At 41.9% G+C, this 21902-nt stretch overlaps 1 protein-coding gene across 2 annotated transcripts in view; it reads left to right on the forward strand.

The window, feature by feature from the left end:
- Nucleotides 1-21902, forward strand: part of PRKN (parkin RBR E3 ubiquitin protein ligase) — a 1360680-nt gene that overhangs the window by 740614 nt on the left and 598164 nt on the right. For both annotated transcript variants that reach the window (XM_040448602.1, XM_040448601.1), the window contains exon 6: nt 9529-9644. In XM_040448602.1, the coding sequence (XP_040304536.1) occupies nt 9529-9644 (116 nt within the window). The remainder of the gene's footprint in view (nt 1-9528; nt 9645-21902) is intronic.

Genomic DNA, 21902 nt, shown 5'->3' on the forward strand with positions numbered 1-21902 from the left:
CTTCCTTCCTTCCTTCCTTCCTTCCTTCCTTCCTTCCTTCCTTCCTTTCTTTCTTTTTCTTTCTTTCTTTCCTTCTTCCTTCCTTCCTTCCTTTCTTTCTCTCCTTTCTTTCTTTCTTTCTTTCTTTCTTTCTTTCTTTCTTTCTTTCTCTCTTCTTTCTTTCTTTCTTTCTTTCTTTCCTTTCTTCCTTCCTTCCTTCCTTCCTTCCTTCCTTCCTTCCTTCCTTCCTTCCTTCCTTCCTTCCTTCCTTTCTTTTTCTTTCTTTCTTTCCTTCTTTCTTTCTTCCTTTCTTTCTTCCTTCCTTTCTTTCTTTCTTTCTTTCTTTCTTTCTTTCTTTCTTTTTTTTCCTTCCTTCCTTCCTTCCTTCCTTCCTTCCTTCCTTCCTTCCTTTCTATGAGTAAACATTGGGGGAAAATAATCCCTGGGAGCTTGGCTATTACTTAGGGCAGATATGGTAACTTAAGTGACCAGGGAAACAGGCATAGCTGGATCCAGGTCGCAAATGCTGTCGCTGGAACTCTGCCTTTCTGTCTCTTGTCTCTGTTCTCTTCTGAACATCGGCTTGATTCTCAGACAGGTTCTCTGTCTGCGTTCACAGTAGGGGCATTTGTGTGTTCCGACTGGGCGGGCCATCTGTGCACCCTGGACTAGTGAAGACAAAGGAAGGTACAATGGTCTGAGCATGACCGAGTGATTACCCACTGGGAATGAGGATCATCTTCTGTTGCTTTGTTTATTTTATAAATGTAAATTTGTTCTATTTAATCACCTTCACCCATTTCACCCACGCCCCCACCCCACCCCATCCCTCCCCCACCTCTGGTGACTGCCAATCTGTTCTCTCTACTGATGAGTTCCATTCTTTGTTGTTCTGAGACTGTTTTATTTTCTTGTCTGAACAAAGCCATCTATACAAGCTCATGCATATGTTTAATGTTTATTTATTTTTGAGAGACAGAGGGCAAGCGGGAGAAGGGCAGAAAGAGAGAGGGAGGTAGACACAGAATCCGAAGCAGGCTCCAGGCTCCGAGCTGTCAGCGCAGCGCCTGACACGGGGCTCGAACCCACGAACCGCGAGATCGTGACTTGAGCCGAAGTCCGGTGCTTAACCCACGGAGCCACCCAGGCGCCCCCAAACTTACGCATTCTGTAAGCATGCACAATGACTCTGAACCTCGTAGTTTACTCTTTTCAGGATTCATTTGATGTGCTTTCTTTTACAACCCACTTTTAGTCTTAAAATAATAAATGATGCATAGTGACTGGGCATGTTACAATAGAATAAACTTCTGGACAGTGGAAGAACTTCCGATCCAGGCATGGAAGAAGAAGGCATGTCTTGAAGGCACGTAGCCCTAACATCTGTAATTGTTTAGATCTGGCGTCACAGGGAAAGGTGAGAAGTATGCAAGGGTCTATTTATGTATATATTTGAAGTAGGCTTGAACTGTTCTTTCGGACTGAATCAAAACTACTATTGCAGTGATTCACGTAGAGGACTGTATCTAGCACTTCGAGGATCATGCTGTTGGATTAGTAAGACTTTTAAAAAGTTTAGGTGTAGAATAGTCATCGCTTATCTACTACCCTGAAGTCTGAAGTGTTTTAAATTCAGAAACTTTTTGATTTTAGAAAGATTATGCAATTGATACATTTTAACTCTGAAATAGCTCCAGGACTGCATGTCTACACCTTCTCGTTTAAAAAGGAACACAAAGACATTGCAGTACAAAGTGGGGACAGTCGCACTGAGTTGGACAAATACGGGCCAGAGATCGTGCCAAGCCAGTTCACGTCCAGTCTCGCCATTAAATTCTGCTTGTGGCAACATTTCGAGGACAAATGATGACAAAAGGCTTTGTGTTTCCAGAGCCTTTTGGATTTTAGAATTTCATTTTTATTTTTATTATTTCTTATACATTGGCCTAAGGAATGGACCCAGTTTATACTTTTAACTTTGGTAATAAGGTACAAATTTTAAAATACTTTTGAAATTTAATAATAGCTGTAGTGGTAGGACAGTGGAAATACTATGGACCTGACCAAAGGTGAAAGTGGAGAGCCATGTGCTTCCTGGCTTAACGTCGAAGGCTTTCTTTCTGCTGCTTAGCATGGGCTAGCTTGGCATATGCGTGTACCAAGCTATGTGCATATACCATGTGGATGTACATGTACCATGTGCATATGATGTGTGCATTTGTTGTTAATCGATGCAGGGCTGTGGAGGAAGCATGCAGCCTTCCTTAAGGCTTTGGCAGTGGTCATGGTGTGGACCTGGCAGCAACCGTCCTCAGCAAAGATCCAGTGTGGTTTTCCTTTTTATGGGAGTGTATTGATTTTCTTTGTCCTGATAAAGTTTGCACACCATCTAGAGGCTTTGTTGGCACCTTATTAAGAGAAAACAAATTTGCACATGATAACAGACTCAGTAGCTTTTGAGATTCTATTTGTTTAACTGGGTGTAACCTAACTTTATACCTACCTATGGTAAATTAGCAAAGTGTGCAACTATTATGCGATCAAACAAGTTGTACAGTTAGTTTGTATCCGGACCGCAAGTGAGTCTAAGACATCAGCACGAAGGCTCGGATGCTCTAAGTCACCAGGTGAACAGGCTTTGGCATCGCTCAGTTACAGGCTTTCCTTATGGAGCAGGTGCAGAATATGGCAATTATATGCTGTTTGTCAGATTTGAGCTTAGAGAAAAGTAAAGGTATAATATTAATATGAATAATGGATAGTAAATGGATATTAAGACCTAAAAGCATCAGTCGTTTCTTACAAAAGAATCTGCATCCAGGGGCGCCTGGGTGGCTCAGTCGGTTAAGCAGCCGACTTCAGCTCAGGTCACGATCTCGCGGTCCGTGAGTTCGAGCCCCGCGTCGGGCTCTGTGCTGACAGCTCAGAGCCTGGAGCCTGCTTCAGATTCTGTGTCTCCCTCTCTCTCTGACCCTCCCCCATTCATGCTCTGTCTCTCTCTCTCTCTCTCAAAAATAAATAAACGTTAAAAAAAAATTAAAAAAAAAAAAAAAAGAATCTGCATCCAACCAAACAAGGAACTGTTAGAGCCTGAAGTGAGGATGTCTGTTCGTTGCTGGCTATTGATAGAAGTTTTAGTTCCATGGGAGACACTTAGATTGATTCTAAGTGACAGGTCGTCTCTGGTAACTTGGGAAGCATGAGGACCCTTCGACAGAGAGGGATGTAAGATGCTCATTACCAGTTTTCTCATAAATCGTAACAGTAGCCTTATGTCCTCGGTCCCTCTTACTTGAAAATTTGGGTGGTTCATCTTTTCACAGGTTTGAGTTTGAACTCAATCCACAAATGGTATAAGTATTTGTGTATGTTTAATACACTTTACAGAGCCATAGCTGAATGTATCTTTGTTTCTTTTGTGGAGGCTGATTAGAAAGTGCCACCACCAACAGACAGTGAAAGGCAAAGAACCGGGACTTGACAGACTGGCTCTGCCTTTCCAAGGTGCACCGGTCGCCTGCTGCTTGTTTCTAGAACCCCCTGCCCTGCCCTGCCCTGCCCTGTGTGGTATATCGAGCTGGTCATGGCCAGTGCCAGCTCCCAGATTCCCTTGCTTCAGGCTGGCTCTGCCCAGGAGAGGCCTGGAGGGAGCTGGGAGGTCAGAGAGAAGGCAGAGGCCAGGATGTTCCTTGCTTTCTCTTCCAGAAGCATTTTTCTGATAGTGGCCGCCTCTCGTTCACCCTCCCAGCTCCCAGCAGACCTCCCAACCAACTCTTCCCACTCTGGTGACTGGAGCCCAAAAGCTGCTGATCTCAGGGTGGCTTCCTGCCCTATGTGGCTTCCACCACCTTTGTGACTACACCTTAGCATTAAATACCCTCAGCTTGGGGCGCCTGGGTGGCGCAGTCGGTTAAGCGTCCGGCTTCAGCCAGGTCACGATCTCGCGGTCCGTGAGTTCGAGCCCCGCGTCAGGCTCTGGGCTGATGGCTCAGAGCCTGGAGCCTGTTTCCGATTCTATGTCTCCCTCTCTCTGCCCCTCCCCTGTTCATGCTCTGTCTCTCTCTGTCCCAAAAATAAATAAACGTTGAAAAAAAAAATTAAAAAAAAAATTCCCTCAGCTGAACTGCCTGGCGTGGGTCCTGTTTCCCTAACTTGACTCTGACCCATGCAGATGGCCAGTTACTCGTTCAGTACAAACCACGTACCACAACCTTCCAGTGAAAATCGTGTGTCCCTTTTATTTTATCAAGAGAAAGGTGTGGGGTGCCTGGGTGGCTCTGTGGGTTAAGTTCTTGACTTCAGCTCAGGTCATGATCTCATGATTTGTGAGTTCGAGCCCTGCATCGGGCTCTGTGCTGGTAGAGCAGAGCCCGCTGGGGCTCTCGCCTGCTTGTTCTCTATCTCTCTCTCAAAATAAATAAAAATAAACTTTAAAAACAGAGAAAAAGGTGTGCTTTCTTTGGAGCATATTAATTAAGAAAGATTTAGAGACTAACATCGAATTTAACTCTTTGTAAAGTCAAGACAAATATTCTATCTGGAAAACATTATGGTTAAGCAGTATCTATAAAACTCATTAACTCTAGGAGGTTCAATAACAGCCGTTAGAAGATTCATAAATGAAGAGGAAGATGTGGGTCTCATTGCTATTTTTTCAGGTTTGTGGAACTAGCTTGTGGTTGGGACATTCGAGGCTTTTCCAGGTAGTTGTTTGTTAGCTCTTTTTATAGAAATTTGGAACACTTTAATTTATGTTTGGAGTTGACTAATTAGATTCTGATCCTGTAAGTTCTTACACAAGTGGGTTCTTGGTAAAAATCTACTTTCAGATTTCACTGCCTTATTTGTTTCCATACTTCTTACCATGTCCCTCTTTGTGAGAGACACTGGTAATGAGTCAGGAGTCAGGTGGCAGAGTGGAGTTAAGAGGAGGGTGGCTTTTGGGAATGCCACCAGCAGCTGAACTGAAATGTTTACAGGTCTTCCCTTGATGTACACTCTTCGTTTTTATGGGTCTGATTTGGTTAGAGGGTCAGGTTAGAGGTTGGCCTGAAGTGAAAGATAGATGAGTTATGATAAAATACAAGAACTCAGTGAGAGCAGAAGGAAAGAATCATAGCCTTGTCCACAGAAATGGTAAAAATGCAAATACATTTCTGTGAACTTAAAGAATATAACTGTGCTGGAGTTTAGATTTTCTGTTTAGTACTAATAAGGTGGAAAATGCATAGCAATTAACATGGTTATAATATTATAACCAAGCTCATTTTCAAGGTCTTATTCTGGGTTCATTTTTTTTTTTAATAGTTTACACTATCATTGAAAACACAGGAAAAAAAAAAAAAAACCTGGCCAATTACTGTCATACATTTTAGCTTCTTGCTAATTAATTATGGCTTCCCAGAATTGAGTCTGTGGATCCAAACGAAATGAGCCATCCCATGGGAACTGTAGTTCCTGATTAGGTGGAAGAATTCATTTAATTTTTCAGGACTTGGTTGTTTTGTTTGTTTGTTTTGGTTTGGTTTGCTTTGTTTATTTTTGTAGCTGATTTATCTTGAGCTGGTATTTGTAAAATATGGGGTGGGCCCCTTAGGGAATCTTTCTTCATCCACACTGAAGGGAGCCATATTGCCTTCACTAGGATTGATGAATGTCCTCCTTCACGAAGGAGGATGTTTCCCTGCTGCACCCACAGGGGTGTGTTTCCCTAGTGACACGGAATTTATTTTGCTGGTCAAACCCAGCACCTACTGAAACTAGAGTAAGGCCATGTCAAGCAGACGGCCCTGGAGCATAACTGCTGTCACTCACTCCAGCTTGCAGTGTTTCCTGGGCCCCATGTTGGGATGGAGATGGTGTCATCCCCCTGATGACTGCATCTCACCACAGTGGAGTCAGCTTTCTGAACATGCTATGTGGAGTCTAGCCAGATGACTTTTCTGGCTTTGGCTCCCATGATTTTTTTTAACCCTGAGCAATCGAGAGAAATAAAACACAGAAAGGCAAAATTCACAGCTACTCCAAAAGAATCATGCAGCTGTATTTAATTGACAACCCTCTATAAGCAAACTGAGGTACCCAAGGTAGAAATTTTTGCAAGCTTCTTCTGTTTCTTTACTTTTTAGTAAAGCTTTGCTTTACTAGTTGTGTGTTTTGCATGCAGACTGAAAATATCAAAAGACTACCAACATCCTAGCCCACTGATTACATAGGACAGGAAACCACCAGATCATGCTAGTGATTAGTCTGCCAGAAGAGGTGTCACTAATATTGGGAGAGAGTTCTCTAGGATTCTCCTGCGTTTCTGCGTGTTGTAAGGGAGGTGCCTACTCTACCCTTTTGTTCTGGATGATCGTTTTAAGGAGATCATAGAGCAGATCTGCTTATTATCCAGTATCATGAAGACAGTATCCCCCTTGAGGACAAAAGGAAGGTTTGCCTACAGCTGCTTATTGAAGATCTGAGTTCCCAGGGTTCAGAGTCCTCAGCTGTGGTGCAGACCCACCACAGGTGTAGCATGTAGCTTAGTTCATCTGCTTCATCCCATAGTTGTTGGGGAGCAGGGGGAATGGCATGGTCATGACGTCCATATTTCATTCTGCCTGGGCTCTGAGTTACACAGTCCTTTGTCTCTGACCCAGGAGTCTTGTGTCTTCTTCCAGCATCCATGAGACTGTAGCATATTAACCTGTTAACTTGCAAGCAGGGTGAAGTCTCAGACCCTCCACCATTCTTGCCAATTACTCTAGTACTACAGAAGAGCCTCCTTTCATAAAAATTGGTGGAGAGAGTGCTGAAATTCACCAATGTGACATATATATTTAATACACAGAGTTGATAATTCGTATTTTCGTTTTATCACCCCATGTGAAACACTGGAATTTTCCAAATACCTATAACTTTTTATACTGTTATCTACAAACATCCCTTCCCCTCAATAAAAAGGATTTTGGCTTTTATCTGGCTGACTTCTATCTGGTATTAGAACAGTTTGTGATTTGTTAGCTGAACATCTACCAGTAGTTTTTTGCAAGCTAAGAAAAAAGATACAAATACTATCTATTTATCTGTATATGAAATACCTTCTCAATAGTCCAGCCAACTCAGCTGTTTTGGAGGAATTATTTTGTGTTATGAGCGGGATTTTTTTTTCATGTCCACAAAAAGTACTTGCAGCTAACTCAGTGTATTTCATAAGGGCCAGTCATGCCCTCTACACTTTTTGTTTAGGCAGTCAGGAATTGCTTTAAAGCTTTTTCTTAATATCCTTGAACTGACCTCTGAAGGATTTGTAAAATTTCAAAAGGTTGTGTGAAAAGGGTAGCATTCCATGTTTTAAAAAAAAAAGGGACCAATCAGTATGATGTCCATGCTGCTCCAAGGAAAGACAAGGGCTCATAGACATGATGCCAAGGACATACCTAAATAGGCGCTCATCAGAAGCACTGGACACGCCATCTATTATAGCAAGACTGTTGTCACACCGTCATCTGTGGGCCTGAAGACTGCAGGAAGGAGGACTAATAGGCCACTCGCCCCAGATAGCATAGGTTCTGGTTAACTAGCAGTTACACCGTCTGGGGCTGGTAAGACCCTTGCAATTCGGAAGAGCCTGGGCTCCAGACAGCTGGCTTTGGGACACTTCTCTGTACAGTGGCACCCTTCAGATTTTTGGAGAGTAACACATATTACCAGAGACATGGCATCACTTCCCGATGTGGTAAGTGAGGTATGTTTCAGCTGTCGTCGTCTTCTGAGAGAAGAAACAGAGTTTACTCCCTTTGCCACTGATGTCAGTATAACTCAGTGTTTCTCAAGTGTGCGGCTCCCAGGGCGACAGTAAAAGCATAACCTGCCAGCATGTGAGAAGTGCAAATCATTGGCCCTGACTCAGAACTCCCGAATTAGAGAAACCTGGCGTTGGGTCCAGCAATTTCTAGCCCAGCAGGTGTCTCCGGTGCACATCAGCGTTGGAAGCCACAGGTGTTGCTCACTGTATCTCAGGTCAGAGGAGAAGGAGCCAGTTGGGTTACAAGTAGGGAAAGAATAAATTAAGGGCGGTGCTGCCAAATGTGTAAAGGGATGATGATAGGATTTTGTTAATAAAGCTGTCGATTTTTTTTTTTATTTAGGAAAATCTATCCGATGCCTGTTCTATACTGGACACTGTTAAGATGCAAATATGAGTAAGGTATTCCACAATACCTCAGGGGTGGACCATCAGCGGTCTGTGGACAAAATCCTATTTCCTAAATGTTTTTGTAAATAAAGTTGTATTAGAACACAGCCACATATATTCATCTGCATGGTGTCCGTGGGTGCTCTTAGGCTACAATGCAGAGTGAGGAGTACAACAAACACCCCCAAAGTCCCACGAAGCCAAAAGCACTTAATATGTGGAGCTTTAACCAAAGGCAAAGTCTAGTGTTTAAAAGGAGATACTTCCCATATTCCAAGTAGTTATACTCAAATGGAGTTGGGGGAAGCGGGGAATATGAGGTGGACAAGTGTCCTTCTGTTATCCAGAGAAGCACCTGTATTGAATTTTGGCCGTAGCAGAAAACTGAACTTCATGGATGTGATTATCATGGGAGTGCAAAGACTGTTAGGCAAGAGGCAGAGTGGTTACTGTGCTCAACACCCCAGTGTATGAAGGGTAAAGGGGCGTGTGAAGAAATAGAGACATAACAAGAGGAAGAAATGAAGAAAAAGAAAAAGAAGATTTGGGTTGAGAAGGGAGAATATAAGCAATCAAAAGAATGTGACCTATGTGAAAAGCTAACTTAAGGGAGTGTGTGCAAGACAAGGCTGGAGAAGCCAATTAAGAAGAGAAGTACAGGTGTGGAACATTCCCTCTGCTTAGTGTGGGGCATGGGGCTGGAGTCTCCCAGGGAATTCTGGGACCCTGTTCGGCGGCAGAGAAAGGTTCAGGGAGCGTCTGGGGAGGGTCACACTCTGCTAATCTGTAAGTCTGCGTGTATGCACATTCTTATGTAGAGTACTGTTCCCTAGATTCCTTACTCTGGACCACATCTTTGCTGCTGACTGACCAACTGCATTGTGGTGCTGTAGAAAACTCACTGGGTTTCCCCTTAGGAAACCTGGTTACTTCCTGCTTTCACCTCTGATTGTTTGACTTTGGGCAAATCATTGCTTGGCTCGGCGGCTCCCTTTCCTCATTTGTGAGATACCATTTCAGGCTTCCTGCTGCATTCACACTGGGTTCTTCTATTAGACTCACTTATCATGGAAGGGCGTTGCTAAACCAGGGTCACCGAGCATTTCCCCAGCTCCACGGCTAACAGGGGAAAGGAAGTCAAACACAGACACTTCGACCCTCCTAAAAAGGGGATTGTTGAGTAGGGGCACAAGGGCATTTAGTTTCCTTCCAAAGAGTCGATGTGGACTTATTTCTAACTCATACCTCATAATAGATTTCCTCTCTTGCCCAAAGAGTTTGTTTAATGTGAAAATGTTTCCAGAGAGGGGGAAATGGCCAGCTGAGTTCCGTGTCTGTGATTTCTGACATAGTTCTCATCCTTCCAGGAGTTTTTCTTTAAATGTGGAGCACACCCAACCGCTGACAAGGAAACATCAGTGGCTTTGAACCTGATCACAACAAACAGTCGAGGCATCACCTGCATAACATGTACCGACATCAGGTAAGGATCTGAAGACGCTGTCACCCTCCACATGCTGCTTTCCCGTGGTGGCTTCTCACATAAGCCTCCTCAGTGGTTTCTCCTTCTTGAGGAGTGTCTGCTTTGCTTCGACGCCGTTTGCCCAACGTGGGTATATTTCACTCTCAGACTGTTCAAAGTGCCAAATCATTTGTGTGGTCAGTGGTCGAATAGGATCCCAAGATAGAAAAGAGATGACTTATGTCTAAAAGTAGTGTAATCTTAAAAAATAAACACATGGGTTGATATCGGTGAATTCTAAACGGAAGTAAAACATGAAGCTAGTGTTAGGAATGCCATGACAATTTACGAGCGCCATTTATTCCTGGAATACACGATCCATAACATTTTGTTTGAAGCAATCTCTACAGCCAATGTGGGACTCGAGCTCACAACCCCGAGATCAGGAGTCGCATGCTCTTCTGACTGAACCAGCCAGGCGCCCCAACATTTTATCTTAAAAAGGTCTCTTTCATACACTTCTGTTATTCCACGTAACTTGCCTGTATGTGTGTCGGGGCTTCGCATGTATCCATACGCCCCAAATAAAAGCATGTAGCTAGTTGGGGAAATCTCAGTGAATACAATGGAAGAAAGAAAGAACGTGTGGAGATGCCTCGTTGGGAAAACAGGGGTAATGACTAGATTTGAATTATAGCTTGGGAGGCAAGGACCGAGTGGAAAACTCTGCGCCTACTTAGTCTACAGAGTTGATGTCTGAGAGTAGAATCTCTTACTTTATGTTATTCAAATGAACAGAGTAAAAGAAATTAGCTTTAGTACATATTCTCTGCGGTCCTCTAGAAGCTCAAATTGCAAGAGCGGGGTCTTAGCCCTGATATCAAGAAGAACTTTCTGGGAAATGCCAAAACGCATTCATGAATAAAGTCAAAGAATCCTGCTTCTTGCAGACTTTTAAGCAAAGACAGATATATACCCTCGTCATTTCAGGGTTGCCTCTTTGGCCTTGGGGACTGTGTTAGGTGGCCTTTTAGAGTTAACCTTAAACTCTGGGATTTCGTGATTAGTGGTTATTAATACTTCTAACATAATACTTCTGTCCTTTAATAAATGTAAACAAAGCAGGTTGACTAATAGAATCCTAAAATCCTTAACAGCCTCAGTTGGACACACTTGTTTCCAGAAAAGGGAGAAAAATGAGACTTTTTTTTTTTTTTTTTGCTGCTGCATTTTTAGTTTCTGCTGTGAGAGAGAATTCCACAATATTGCCTAAAATGCAGCTTTTCAACATCCCTCGGTAAGGTGAATGATTGCACATGGCTAACATTTTCAACATGCAAAAACAGCTGATTCTTCCGGTCTTTCAGGGAAGGGGCTGGGAGTCCTCAACTGCTCTGAAAGCACCAGGCAATTAATTAACATCACGTCTCCGTTTTTCAAAGGAGAAATGGTTTCTCTCTAAGTCAGAATGCGGCCACCAGCCAGTATTTAAAAACCTTCCATTAAAGTTGTTAAAGATGGCATTTGGGTGTGTGGTGTTGATCGTGTTCCCTTAACTGTGGGCATAGCTCTCTGTGCTTGCCTGCCACTGAGCTAAATAGTGTCCTAGTGTCGGCTTTGTATTAGCAGCTCCTAACATCCATTCAGGGAAGAAAGCCACTTCCCAGATGCGCAGGGACAGAACTGCTGAAAAATAATACTGTCTGTGGCAATAAAATCTTTCCTAGTATTATTTTTGGGTGATCTTATAAATAGAAGCTACTGTTTTCAGTTAGACTGAAGTGCGTGTGTGTATATAACCAACCACTTGACTAGGTGAGGTCCCTTCTTGTATAAGGCAGCAGGGGGATGCCCTGTATGTAAAATAAAGAGGCCCCCTCCTCTTATACTGAAAGCTCCATGCATAGGGATGTCATAAAAGCCTACATGAGGACACAAGAGTACCTTATGTTGTACTTTGCTGATTGTTATGGTTTTTTTTCCTGCTAATGCTTTCTTTTTTAATTTAGAAGTGATTCACTCACAAAAACAAATACAAAAAAAACTAAAAATGTTAGTTGTTTACCCTCATGGTTAGCAAGATTTGGGTTTAATTCTTTCCAGTATCTTAAATACTTAAGCCTAAATATTTGCATATATATATATATATGTATATATATATGTATGTATATATGTGTATATATATATATTCACACATACATACACAGTGTGTGTGTGCATACACGCTATATGTAATCATTGTATATATAGTTTTGTATCTGGCTTTTTTCCATTTACATTGCATCATGATAAATTTTCCCTGCTATGAAATATCCCATGAAAACAAGTTTGGTTGGTTTTTTTTCTTTTTAAATAGGCAGCTGATATTTCACCATTTCTCTATTGCTGGTGATCTGAATTATTTCTAATTAAAAATATGAGGTTAAGTGGTGCCTGGGTGGCTCAGTTGCTTAAGCGTCCGACTTCAGCTCAGGTCATGATCTCACAGCTCATTGGTTCGAGCCCCTCACTGGGCTCTGCATTGACAGCTCAGAGCCTGGAGCCTGCTTCAGATTCTGTGTGTGTCTCCCTCTCCTTCCCCTCTCACGTTCTGTCCCTCTCTGTCTCTAAAAAAAAATTTTCAAAATCTATATTAGACTAACTAACATTTAAATTTATATCCTTTTCCAGAAATCATTGACTGCATGTTTTGAATCTAAAAATAGTGTCCTAGAAGTGGTAACAAAAGGTCAATGTTCATGGACATGTTTAAGGTGCCTGATGCATATTGCCAAGTTTATTTCCCTTGTAGACTATGGTTGCCTGTCTTCGAGACGGCTTCCTGCTGCATCTTCAACACTATTAAATGTTCATACTTTTAGTTTTTGCCCATTTGCTAAAGAACATTAATTTTGTCATTAATATTTTTTTAATTTAAAAATTTTTAAGTAAAAAAAATTCTTTGAGAAAGAGCGCATGCACACACACATGTGAGTGGGGGAGGGGCAGAGGGCGAGAGAGAGTACACGTGTGTGTGCGCGCACCCATGGGCACGGAGCCTGGTGTGGGGCTGGGTCCCATAACCCTGGGCCATAGTCAAGAGTCAGATGCTCAACTGATTGATTCACCCAGAAGCCCCAATATTTTTTAAAAATTGTTATTAGCAAGTTCGAGCATTTCTCCCTTGCTTGTTTGCATTTTTTTTTTGCATTTTCTATTGTGAGACAAAAATGCAAAACTTTCTCAATATGAAATTTTTTGAAAAAAAATCTAAAAAAAAAAACCTGGCCTCTGCAATTACTTTCTCACTCAATACATAATATCAGTGTGTCCTTTATTAATATGACATTTCCTGACCTGTGAATTTACATTTAAATATATTTCCTTGGTTTTGGTTTTGAAATATCACATCTTCCTGGAAATAAGTTATTTAATTACAGAATTGAAAATAAAAATTTGGGGTATCTATATTTTACGTTTCTTTTATTTATTTTTGCGTGTGCCTTAATCCTACATCATTAGTCAAATTAGGCATAATTAACTACATAATAGATTAAAACCAGAGGGTTAATTTCAAATTCCACTTATTCGTTGCTGGTATATGGGAAAGTGATTGACTTTTGCATATCAGGCTGGTATCCTGCAACCTTGCTATAACTGCTTATTATTTCAGGAATTATTTTGTGGGTTCTTTCAGGTTTTCTACATAGATTATTATGTCATCTGTGAACACACATGGTTTCATGTCTTCCTTCCCTATCCATTTACCTTCACAAGGTAGTTACCTTCCATTCCTAGTTTTCAGACAGTGTTTATCATGAATGGGAGTTGGACTTTGTCAAATACTTTTTCTGTATCTACCAATATTATATGGCTTATCTCTTTTAGTCTGTTATTTAACCTGTTTTAGTTTGTGTTGATTACATGAATTTATTTTTGAATGTTGAATCAGTTTGCATACCTGAGTTCAGTCCCACTTGACTATGGCATATATCTTTTATGCTTTTTTGTATTTGATTCATGAATATTTTGCTGGGGATATTTGCATCTTTGCTCAGGAGAGAGATGGTCTGTAGTTTTCTTATATTGTCTTTGTCTGGTTGTAGCTTTAAAGTAATTGTGGCTCATGGCATGTGTTAGGAAGTATTCATTCTGTTTCTGTCCTTTGAAAGAGTTTGTAGAGAATTAGTAGCAAGGTAAAAATTTTATTTATTGTTGTGCTGTACAAACATGTACTTTTGTGTAAAAAGAGATTGACATCACTTTCGTCTACCTTCTTAACAATACTTCTCAACAGGTGTATAATAACTTATATTCAAGGGTCTCCAGTGCCACTAAGCTAACTTTTTGACCTTAGAAAAATAACATAATCTCTTGGGCCTTCAGGTTGCTTACAAAATCCAAGAATTGGAATAGGTAATCTATAGGGCTCTGACTGGTTTTAAAAGCTTGCAAAAGGTAGGAGCAATGCTTTTTCACAGCTTATAAATCGATAGTACCATTTGAGAAAACACTCATTTGTGGTCCTGCCTGCTGACAGATGCAGGAATAAAAGATGAGGTTTTCAGTGACACTCCCTTCCAGAGCCCACATATGTGGTTATGATATGTACAAAATATATATAAGATAGCGGTGTTCTTCCTTTCCAGATGTTAGGCTGAAAATTTCATTCAGGTACACAGTTTGTGTCCTTTTGATAAGGGAGTGGGGGGCAAGCTGAGGGCAGAGGACAGGCTAACAGCGCCTCTCTGCCACCAGGTGGGATCTGTGTGATATTCCTCGGACACTCCTGGCTACCCGAGAGCAAAGGAAAGAGGTTTAACTGCTTGCCATGGTGATGTGGGAAGCTAAGGCAAATGAAACGTTAAATTTCCTTTACTGCCTATAGCCCATAGACAAGTCCTTGAAACAGGCCGAGTGACCTCCTTCTAGGAGCTCAGCTGCCTTGAAGATGACACTTGGCTGGGGCAAAAGGGAATCTTAGCTTAACATTATCCTGACTCCCAAGATCCTGTAAGTCTACTTTAACATATAAAAATTCCATGGGGCGCCTGGGTGGCGCAGTCGGTTAAGCGTCCGACTTCAGCCAGGTCACGATCTCACGGTCCATGAGTTCGAGCCCCACGTCAGGCTCTGGGCTGATGGCTCAGAGCCTGGAGCCTGTTTCCGATTCTGTGTCTCCCTCTCACTCTGCCCCTCCTCCGTTCATGCTCTGTCTCTCTCTGTCCCAAAAATAAATAAACGTTGAAAAAAAAAAAAACATAAAAATTCCTTTGGAAACTTCCTTTATGTTAACTCCTCCAAGGCATATGCTAGCCATCATACTCCAAACTTATGGCCCCCCAGCATACATCTGAAGGGTCTCATGACTGAGGTTTTACTAAACAGTGATAAATAATGTTTTCCTAACAGCAGCTAGCCCCTCAAGGTCCTGGAAACTTTGCTTCCAAAATACCTTAGAGACTTACTCGATCCCTGACTCCCTCCCAACATGAGGGTATGTAATGAGTTACCCGTCAGGACGCTAGTGCAGCTCTTCCTGCTCACGGGCCCTGTCCCTGTGCTTTGATAAAATCACCTTTTTGCACCAAAGACATCTTCAAGAATTCTCTCTTGACCATCAGCTGCAAACCCCCTGACAATCACCCCCAAACCCCATCACTTTGAGTTTCCATTGCATGTAAAATATTTTCCTCTCCCTTAAAGAAAAGAAAGTGGACTATTTGAGAGCCAGAACACCCTGAGATTTTATGTGCACCAGCAGGTTCCCATCTGCCATCCAGCCTCGTGGTCCTCTCTACGTCCTTACAGTAGTGAGTTGATCGGTATCCACTCAGGGTTATCAGTTGATAGTCTCACATGTGAACAAAAAGTAGTGGACTGAATAAAAAGCAAAAACTTGAGCTGAGAACAGAAAGTACAGCACTTGAAGGTAGAGTGACTATATTATCTATTCCCAATAGAAATGACATCAGAGAGGTTCAGAACGTTCCTGGATACCTCAGTTCAGCTCGGGAATAATGATACTCTGTCATGTGAAGATGACAGGGTAGAACCAGAGTGAGACTTGTAGTGTATTTCTGACCAGGATGTGGTTCTTGGAACTCACCCTGACGTTGGGTGCCCACCCTGGGGAAAAGAGTATTTCTGCTTACTGAATTTTACTTTGCAGTAGTAGTATTCTTAAAATTCAAAATGTAAAGTTTGAAACTTACAAAATAGAAAAATTATTAGCATGGTATGATTGAGCAGAAAGAGAGAAATCATCCCCACTTTTCTGCTTCTAAGGTTGCCTAGTGAACTCCTGCACTTTTTTCCTCTTTCTGCCGTTCTTAAGTTTACAAAGCTCAATACAAACTAAAAAATAACCAGGTTTTACACAGCCAAGATTTAACTCGCCAGAAACATGTTTTAAAATTCAGCTCCTAGGGGCGCCTGGGTGGCGCAGTCGGTTAAGCGTCCGACTTCAGCCAGGTCACGATCTCGTGGTCCGTGAGTTCGAGCCCCGCGTCGGGCTCTGGGCTGATGGCTCAGAGCCTGGAGCCTGTTTCCGATTCTGTGTCTCCCTCTCTCTCTCTGCCCCTCCCCCGTTCATGCTCTGTCTCTCTCTGTCCCAAAAATAAATAAACGTTGAAAAAAAAAAATTTAAAATTCAGCTCCTAGTAGGACATTAAATCTAAAAACTGGTCCTACCCTGTAATTATCCTTAACTCTTCCAGCAAAGACTTATGTTTCTGATGTCATTGTTGTTTGATATAAATTTTTTTTTATAATTTTCTTGCTTTCAGATTTGTCTTAAAATTCGTTCAGCCTGTCGAAATAGTGCTGCCCTGGGATTGCAGACTTAAAAAATTTACTTGCTTTTGGAGATTGGTAGAGATTTATCTCAAAGTCCATTTATACTTTCTCTTGGTATCCAGGGAGATAGTGATTTAACTATCATTTGTCAGTATTTTGGTATGCATTCGTTCATTCATTTAACAGAAAGATTTAAAAAAAATAGGATCTTAGTTTAACTTTCCCTTTGAATACATTTGTTATATCTTAGGCTTCTCCTCTTGATTCACATTTTAATCTTAGTTATATTTGGCATTTATTTTGTGATTTAGAATTAATATACAAGTCATTTTTCTGTCTAGACTTGAGATAGTGCTCAATGGTCATATTTCATCAACCTAACCCTTTCTAGTCATTTTTGGCATTAGACGGGAGCTGATGGTTTTATACAGTCATCGGCTCCAAAGAGCATCTTCAGAGACTCCAGATACACTGAGACATAATTTAACTGAAATCTTTAACATGGCCTTTTTCAGTACATGGCTTTAGTTCTAACAATGGAAAAATGTTGGGGGTGTGTGTGTGTGTGTGTATGTGTGTGTGTCTGTGTGAGAGTGATAGCACTAGAGACCTTCTTTGTGCATACAAATCTATATATTTCTCTTATTAGAGAAATAGTTTGTATACTCCTAGGTAATGTAACAAGCCAGGAACAAAAGATAGTTTTCGTATAAATAGGGACATATCGCGGAGTATCTGTTTTACACAACATTACAGAGAAAGGTAAATCAGAATACCACACTTGTATCTTAATAAACAGGAATATGTAATAGAGTAGAATGGAATATCTTACACCTTTTTAAGATGAAACAGATACGTCTTCTAGCTGGAAGCAGTCTACTTCACACTGTGCCCCAGACCCCATGGGAGTTAGTTCACTCTGCTTATACTGTGAGTGATTCTTTCCTGAAAGAGCGTGGCACATGTCAGTCGGATCCAATCTTGAGAGAGAGCTGTTATAGACCCTCCCAGAAAGGAGAATTCATCCTGTGGGTGAAGTCTCCCATATAGGACATTGCATTGCCTCTTTGAAATTCATAGGTAGTGCTTAATTTCCTATAATTCTTTCCCTACATTAATTTCAAATTATTTGACTGCCTTATAGTTGAAGAAATTGAGGCTAGGACATTTTAATGATTTTTTTAGTGTTTACTTATTTTTTGAGAGAGAGAGAGAACAAGAGAGAGAGCACACGTGGGAGAGGGGCAGAGAGAGAGGGAGACACAGAATCCGAATCAGGCTCCGGGCTCTGAGCTGTCCACACAGAACCTAACGTGGGGCTTGAACTCGGGAACCGTGAGATCATGACTTGAGCCGAAGTCGGATGCTTAACCAACTGAGCCACCCAGGGCACCCCGAAACTAGGACATTTTAAACATTACATCTGGTCCTACCTCAAGGAACTGGTTGCATCAGCCTACACCCAAGGTCCATGTGGTTGGTACTGTCTCTCCAGTCACACCTTACCCCCGGCAGATCTCAGTTTTCTCTGTAGAGCAAAAGGAAAGGCTATCCACTGAGGGTGGAAGGTGGCTTTGCGTATGAAAAGGAGATGAGCAGTAAAGTGAGATACAAAGACAGCTGACAGACAGACAGGAGTTGAAACACTGAGCACTGTACAAAAGCCCACCTGCCCAGCTAAGTTGCCCGCTGCCCCAAGGACAAGGTCCCAGCCTTGTTGCACAAACCTGCTGATGCTACACCATCAAAGAGATCAGTGCGATTTCGATAAACATTTACTGACTTGAATTCCAGTAAATACGGTTTCATGCAGAGGAACAGAGAACGAGTTCCTTTTATATGGAACACTTCTCTTTTACAAAAAAAACCCTTCTGTAAGAGTGTACGTATCCTGATGGGCACTGAGTAATGTATAGAAGTGGTGAGTCACTGTGTTGTACCCCTGAAATGAATATAACACTACAGTGATTATACTGGAATTGAAAAAATAAATAAGTAAACAAGCAAACCAATAAAGAAAAAGGAAAAAAAAAACTTTCTGAATTTAATGGAATTTTCCAAAACAGAATGAAATAAATTAATCAGAAATCAATGGAGAGTTTTTATGGTGCTCTTAGGAGTAAGGGAAAAAATCAAGTTTTGAAGTCCAACCTTCAGATGTAGATTTCACAGCTATGTTGTTTGGGGTCAATCACTTAGGAAAACAGAAGAAATATTTTAGCAACACTGCTACTCTGAAATGTGAGCCATGTCAGTTTTAATGTCAGCCAGTGACCTTCATTTCTCCTGCAGCGAACCCTGTAGATTTCAGATCCAAGTGGCTGCATCAGCGGGGTTTCTTGGAGATGTTACAGATGCTTGTGTATGAAATTCATATGCCTCACCTTTTCATTTAACTGTCGCTGTGGGTACGCAGCAACTCCCGCTGGCACTAGTAGGACAATATTGCAAATCCTCTTGGACCAATTTTGTATTCGTTAAGGTCAACTTCGCATGTTGTAACTGTCTGGATTTTAAGCAGTTCATTTTGGGATAGTGAATGTTAAGAAGCAGCTAGATCCCTAAAGCATCCAGTTGGCTTTGCTAGAACTTTGTTGACAGCCACACATTATTTTTAAGGTCCATTTTCATTGGAAATAAGGGATCACATAGATTTTAAATAGTAATATTTTACTTAGAAAAAGTAGTATAAATGGCTTGTTCATTTGTTCTTAATTGCAATTTTATCCTTGTAATTAGCAACGGTTATAAATTTGGTGAGGGGAAGACATTATTTCCATTGCAAATATTTGTGCTGATTCATACCCTTAGCAAATTTCTAACTGCTAGGACCTACCTTTCCCTCTGTAAATGTCATTTATATAGCTATTTTTCCCATGACGTGTAGAATTAAGTATTTGCAGATTTGCCCTTTGTTGCTTCTACAGCTTATAGAGTTATTTACAACCAAATAAGCAACCATCTCAGTAACCCGGAGTGCAAACCAAGTTATTTATTGAAGTAAGGGTTAGGATGCTTTGTATTCGGTTTCTTGTTAACTTGGAAAATTCTACACCGAAGAAAGCATGGCCCCGACTCCTTATGGGCAGTGCGCCAGAAAAGAAATCTCAAGGGTTTCTAGCTCAAGGTGTAGATTTCCACAACACTCAGGTCTACTTAGCGTCCTCCTGTGATAGCCCTTCCACCATCACGTGCACACGTTAACGGGAGGAAGCACGCGCCCGGGTACCGGTATCCTCCCCCAGTGCTCTCACAGGCAAAGCAATTTCCTGCAGGTGTCTGCCATCTTGAGCATTTCCTCTATCGTTAGACCTTAAAAGTCGATCTGTTTGCTCAAGAGATATTTAGCGAGCTCATCTACGTCTCAAGTAACTGTTGTAGGTGCTTCAAGCTGAGATAAAGTGTGTTTTTGATGGGATGCAGAGGGAACGGATGACCGCTGTATAGGCTGGCAGTGAGCGGTGGGGTGGAAAAGGGCTGGTTCAGGCAGGGCAGAAGGTAATAGTACCTGAGTGCTTTCTCGGGGTGTCATTCCTATGAAACGGGGACCCAAACTTCTCTTCTTAAGCCAAGTCTTTCCAGTGATTCTTTGAACTTGGCTCAGAGAGCATTAAAAATAATAGAGTGATCTGTGTGAATTTCAGCAGGGTACACATTAATTTGCCGACTCCCTATTTTATTTTATTTTATTTTATTTTATTTTATTTTATTTTATTTTATTTTATTATTTTTTACTCTTAGTCAGCTGGCTGCTGACATGACTGCTGTGACTCCTGCCTACAGCTTACCCTAGAAGTGACCGGACCTTAATTCCAAAGCCAAACTCTGAGGCCCGCTATGCCACTGTCAGTCTCCAGTATCTGATTCCTCCTCCCAAGCCAAGTGAAAGTGTACTTTGTGATGTTTTCTGACTGTGCAGGCCTATTTTCATATACGCTCCGGCCAGACCCATTTGTATGCCAGGACAATCTGACATAAATATATATTCCACGAGGCTCAACGGTGGGTAACAGTTTCTATTGCTATTCGGTTGACATTTGTTAGATGTTTTGCATGTATGTTGGTCTTCACTTGGCCTCTCAGAGATGAATGTTATACCCATTTTACAAATGGTAAAAATAACGTACAGAGAGGTTATCTTACTTGCCAAAGGTCACAATGCGCTTGAAATGCAGAGAGAGGTGGGTCAATATTTGTTCCACCTTAATACAACAAAACCCCTACCCTTAGCTTCCATACTGTGTGGCCTCAGGAATATCTGCATTGCCTCAAAAAAAAAAATCATTAATTGTGGGAAACGAGATTGTAGCTAGAAGATAGGGATGGGCTGAGGAGAGGTGATTTCAAATAGAAGTTTAATGTTGAAGGAGTGGCTGTAGAATGGTGGCTGGTGGTTTATTTGGGATTAGTGACATCACCTAATGAGCAGGCAAATGAGTGGCCTGGGGGATAACTCTAGTCTGGGGCTTCTATGAGAGTAGTTACTTCCATCCAGAGAAGGCATCGTGTGGGTCCCTGATGCTTAACAGGAGAGGCTATGTTCAGGGCCCGAGGGCTAGTGAGCTAGTCAATGTAGAGCAGCTCCCTGGGACAAACATCTGGGGAGGCTCCAGGGGCAGCAGTGATGGGGGGCTGAGGAGGCAGTGGTGCCCGCCTCACTAGGCATGGAGTGAGAAGATCTCACCTGAGGTCCTCAAGGAGAGATGGCCAGGGAAGAACACGCACTGGGTGACAGGTTCTGGTACTTCTCAGCCAGGCTGTTTCTTAAAAACAACTTTTTTAATGTTTGTTTATTTTTGAGAGACAGAGAGGGAGAGGGAGACAAGAATCTGAAGCAGACTCCAGGCTCTGAGCCCCATGTCGGGCTCAAACTCCCAGACCATGAGATCATGACCCTAGCTAAAGTCGGGCACTTAACCAACTGAGCCGTCCAGGCGCCCCTCCCAGCCAGTCTTAATCATTGTTCCCCTTGACAGTATGTGCTCCCTTTCATCATCCGATTGCTGTCGCTTGTGTATTCCTACCTGAGGAAGTCTTTTGCCTGTTTTCAGTCTGTCTTAGGAAAGTTACATTTTTCCAGCTATAAAATTATTTTATTAGGCTATGTACCTAGATTCAGACTTCTGTCTAGATATGGTCACTTGATTGTAATCAAGTGGCATTACAGTGGTACCTGGGTGGTTCAGTCAGTTAAGTGTCTAAGTCTTGACTTCAACTCAGGTCATGATCTCCTGGTTTGTGGGTTCGAGCCACACATTGGGCTCTGTGCTGATAGGGCAGTCTGCTTGGGATTCTTTCTCTCCGTCCCTCCCCTACTTGCATGTGCTCTCTCCTTCTCCCTGTCTCCCAAAATAAAGAAATAAACTTAAAAAAAATCTTTAAAAATTGGCATTACAGCTGGGGGAAGAGACAGTTTGTTAAATAAATAGTGCTGGGTGAAGTGGTTCAGTGTTCAGGTTTAAAAGTGAACCTTGGGGTGCCTGGGTGGCTCAGTCGGTTGAG

Source organism: Herpailurus yagouaroundi, unplaced genomic scaffold, assembly GCF_014898765.1.
Source record: "Herpailurus yagouaroundi ecotype Mexico unplaced genomic scaffold, PumYag 198, whole genome shotgun sequence".
In the NCBI taxonomy this organism is placed as follows: Eukaryota; Metazoa; Chordata; class Mammalia; order Carnivora; family Felidae; genus Herpailurus; species Herpailurus yagouaroundi.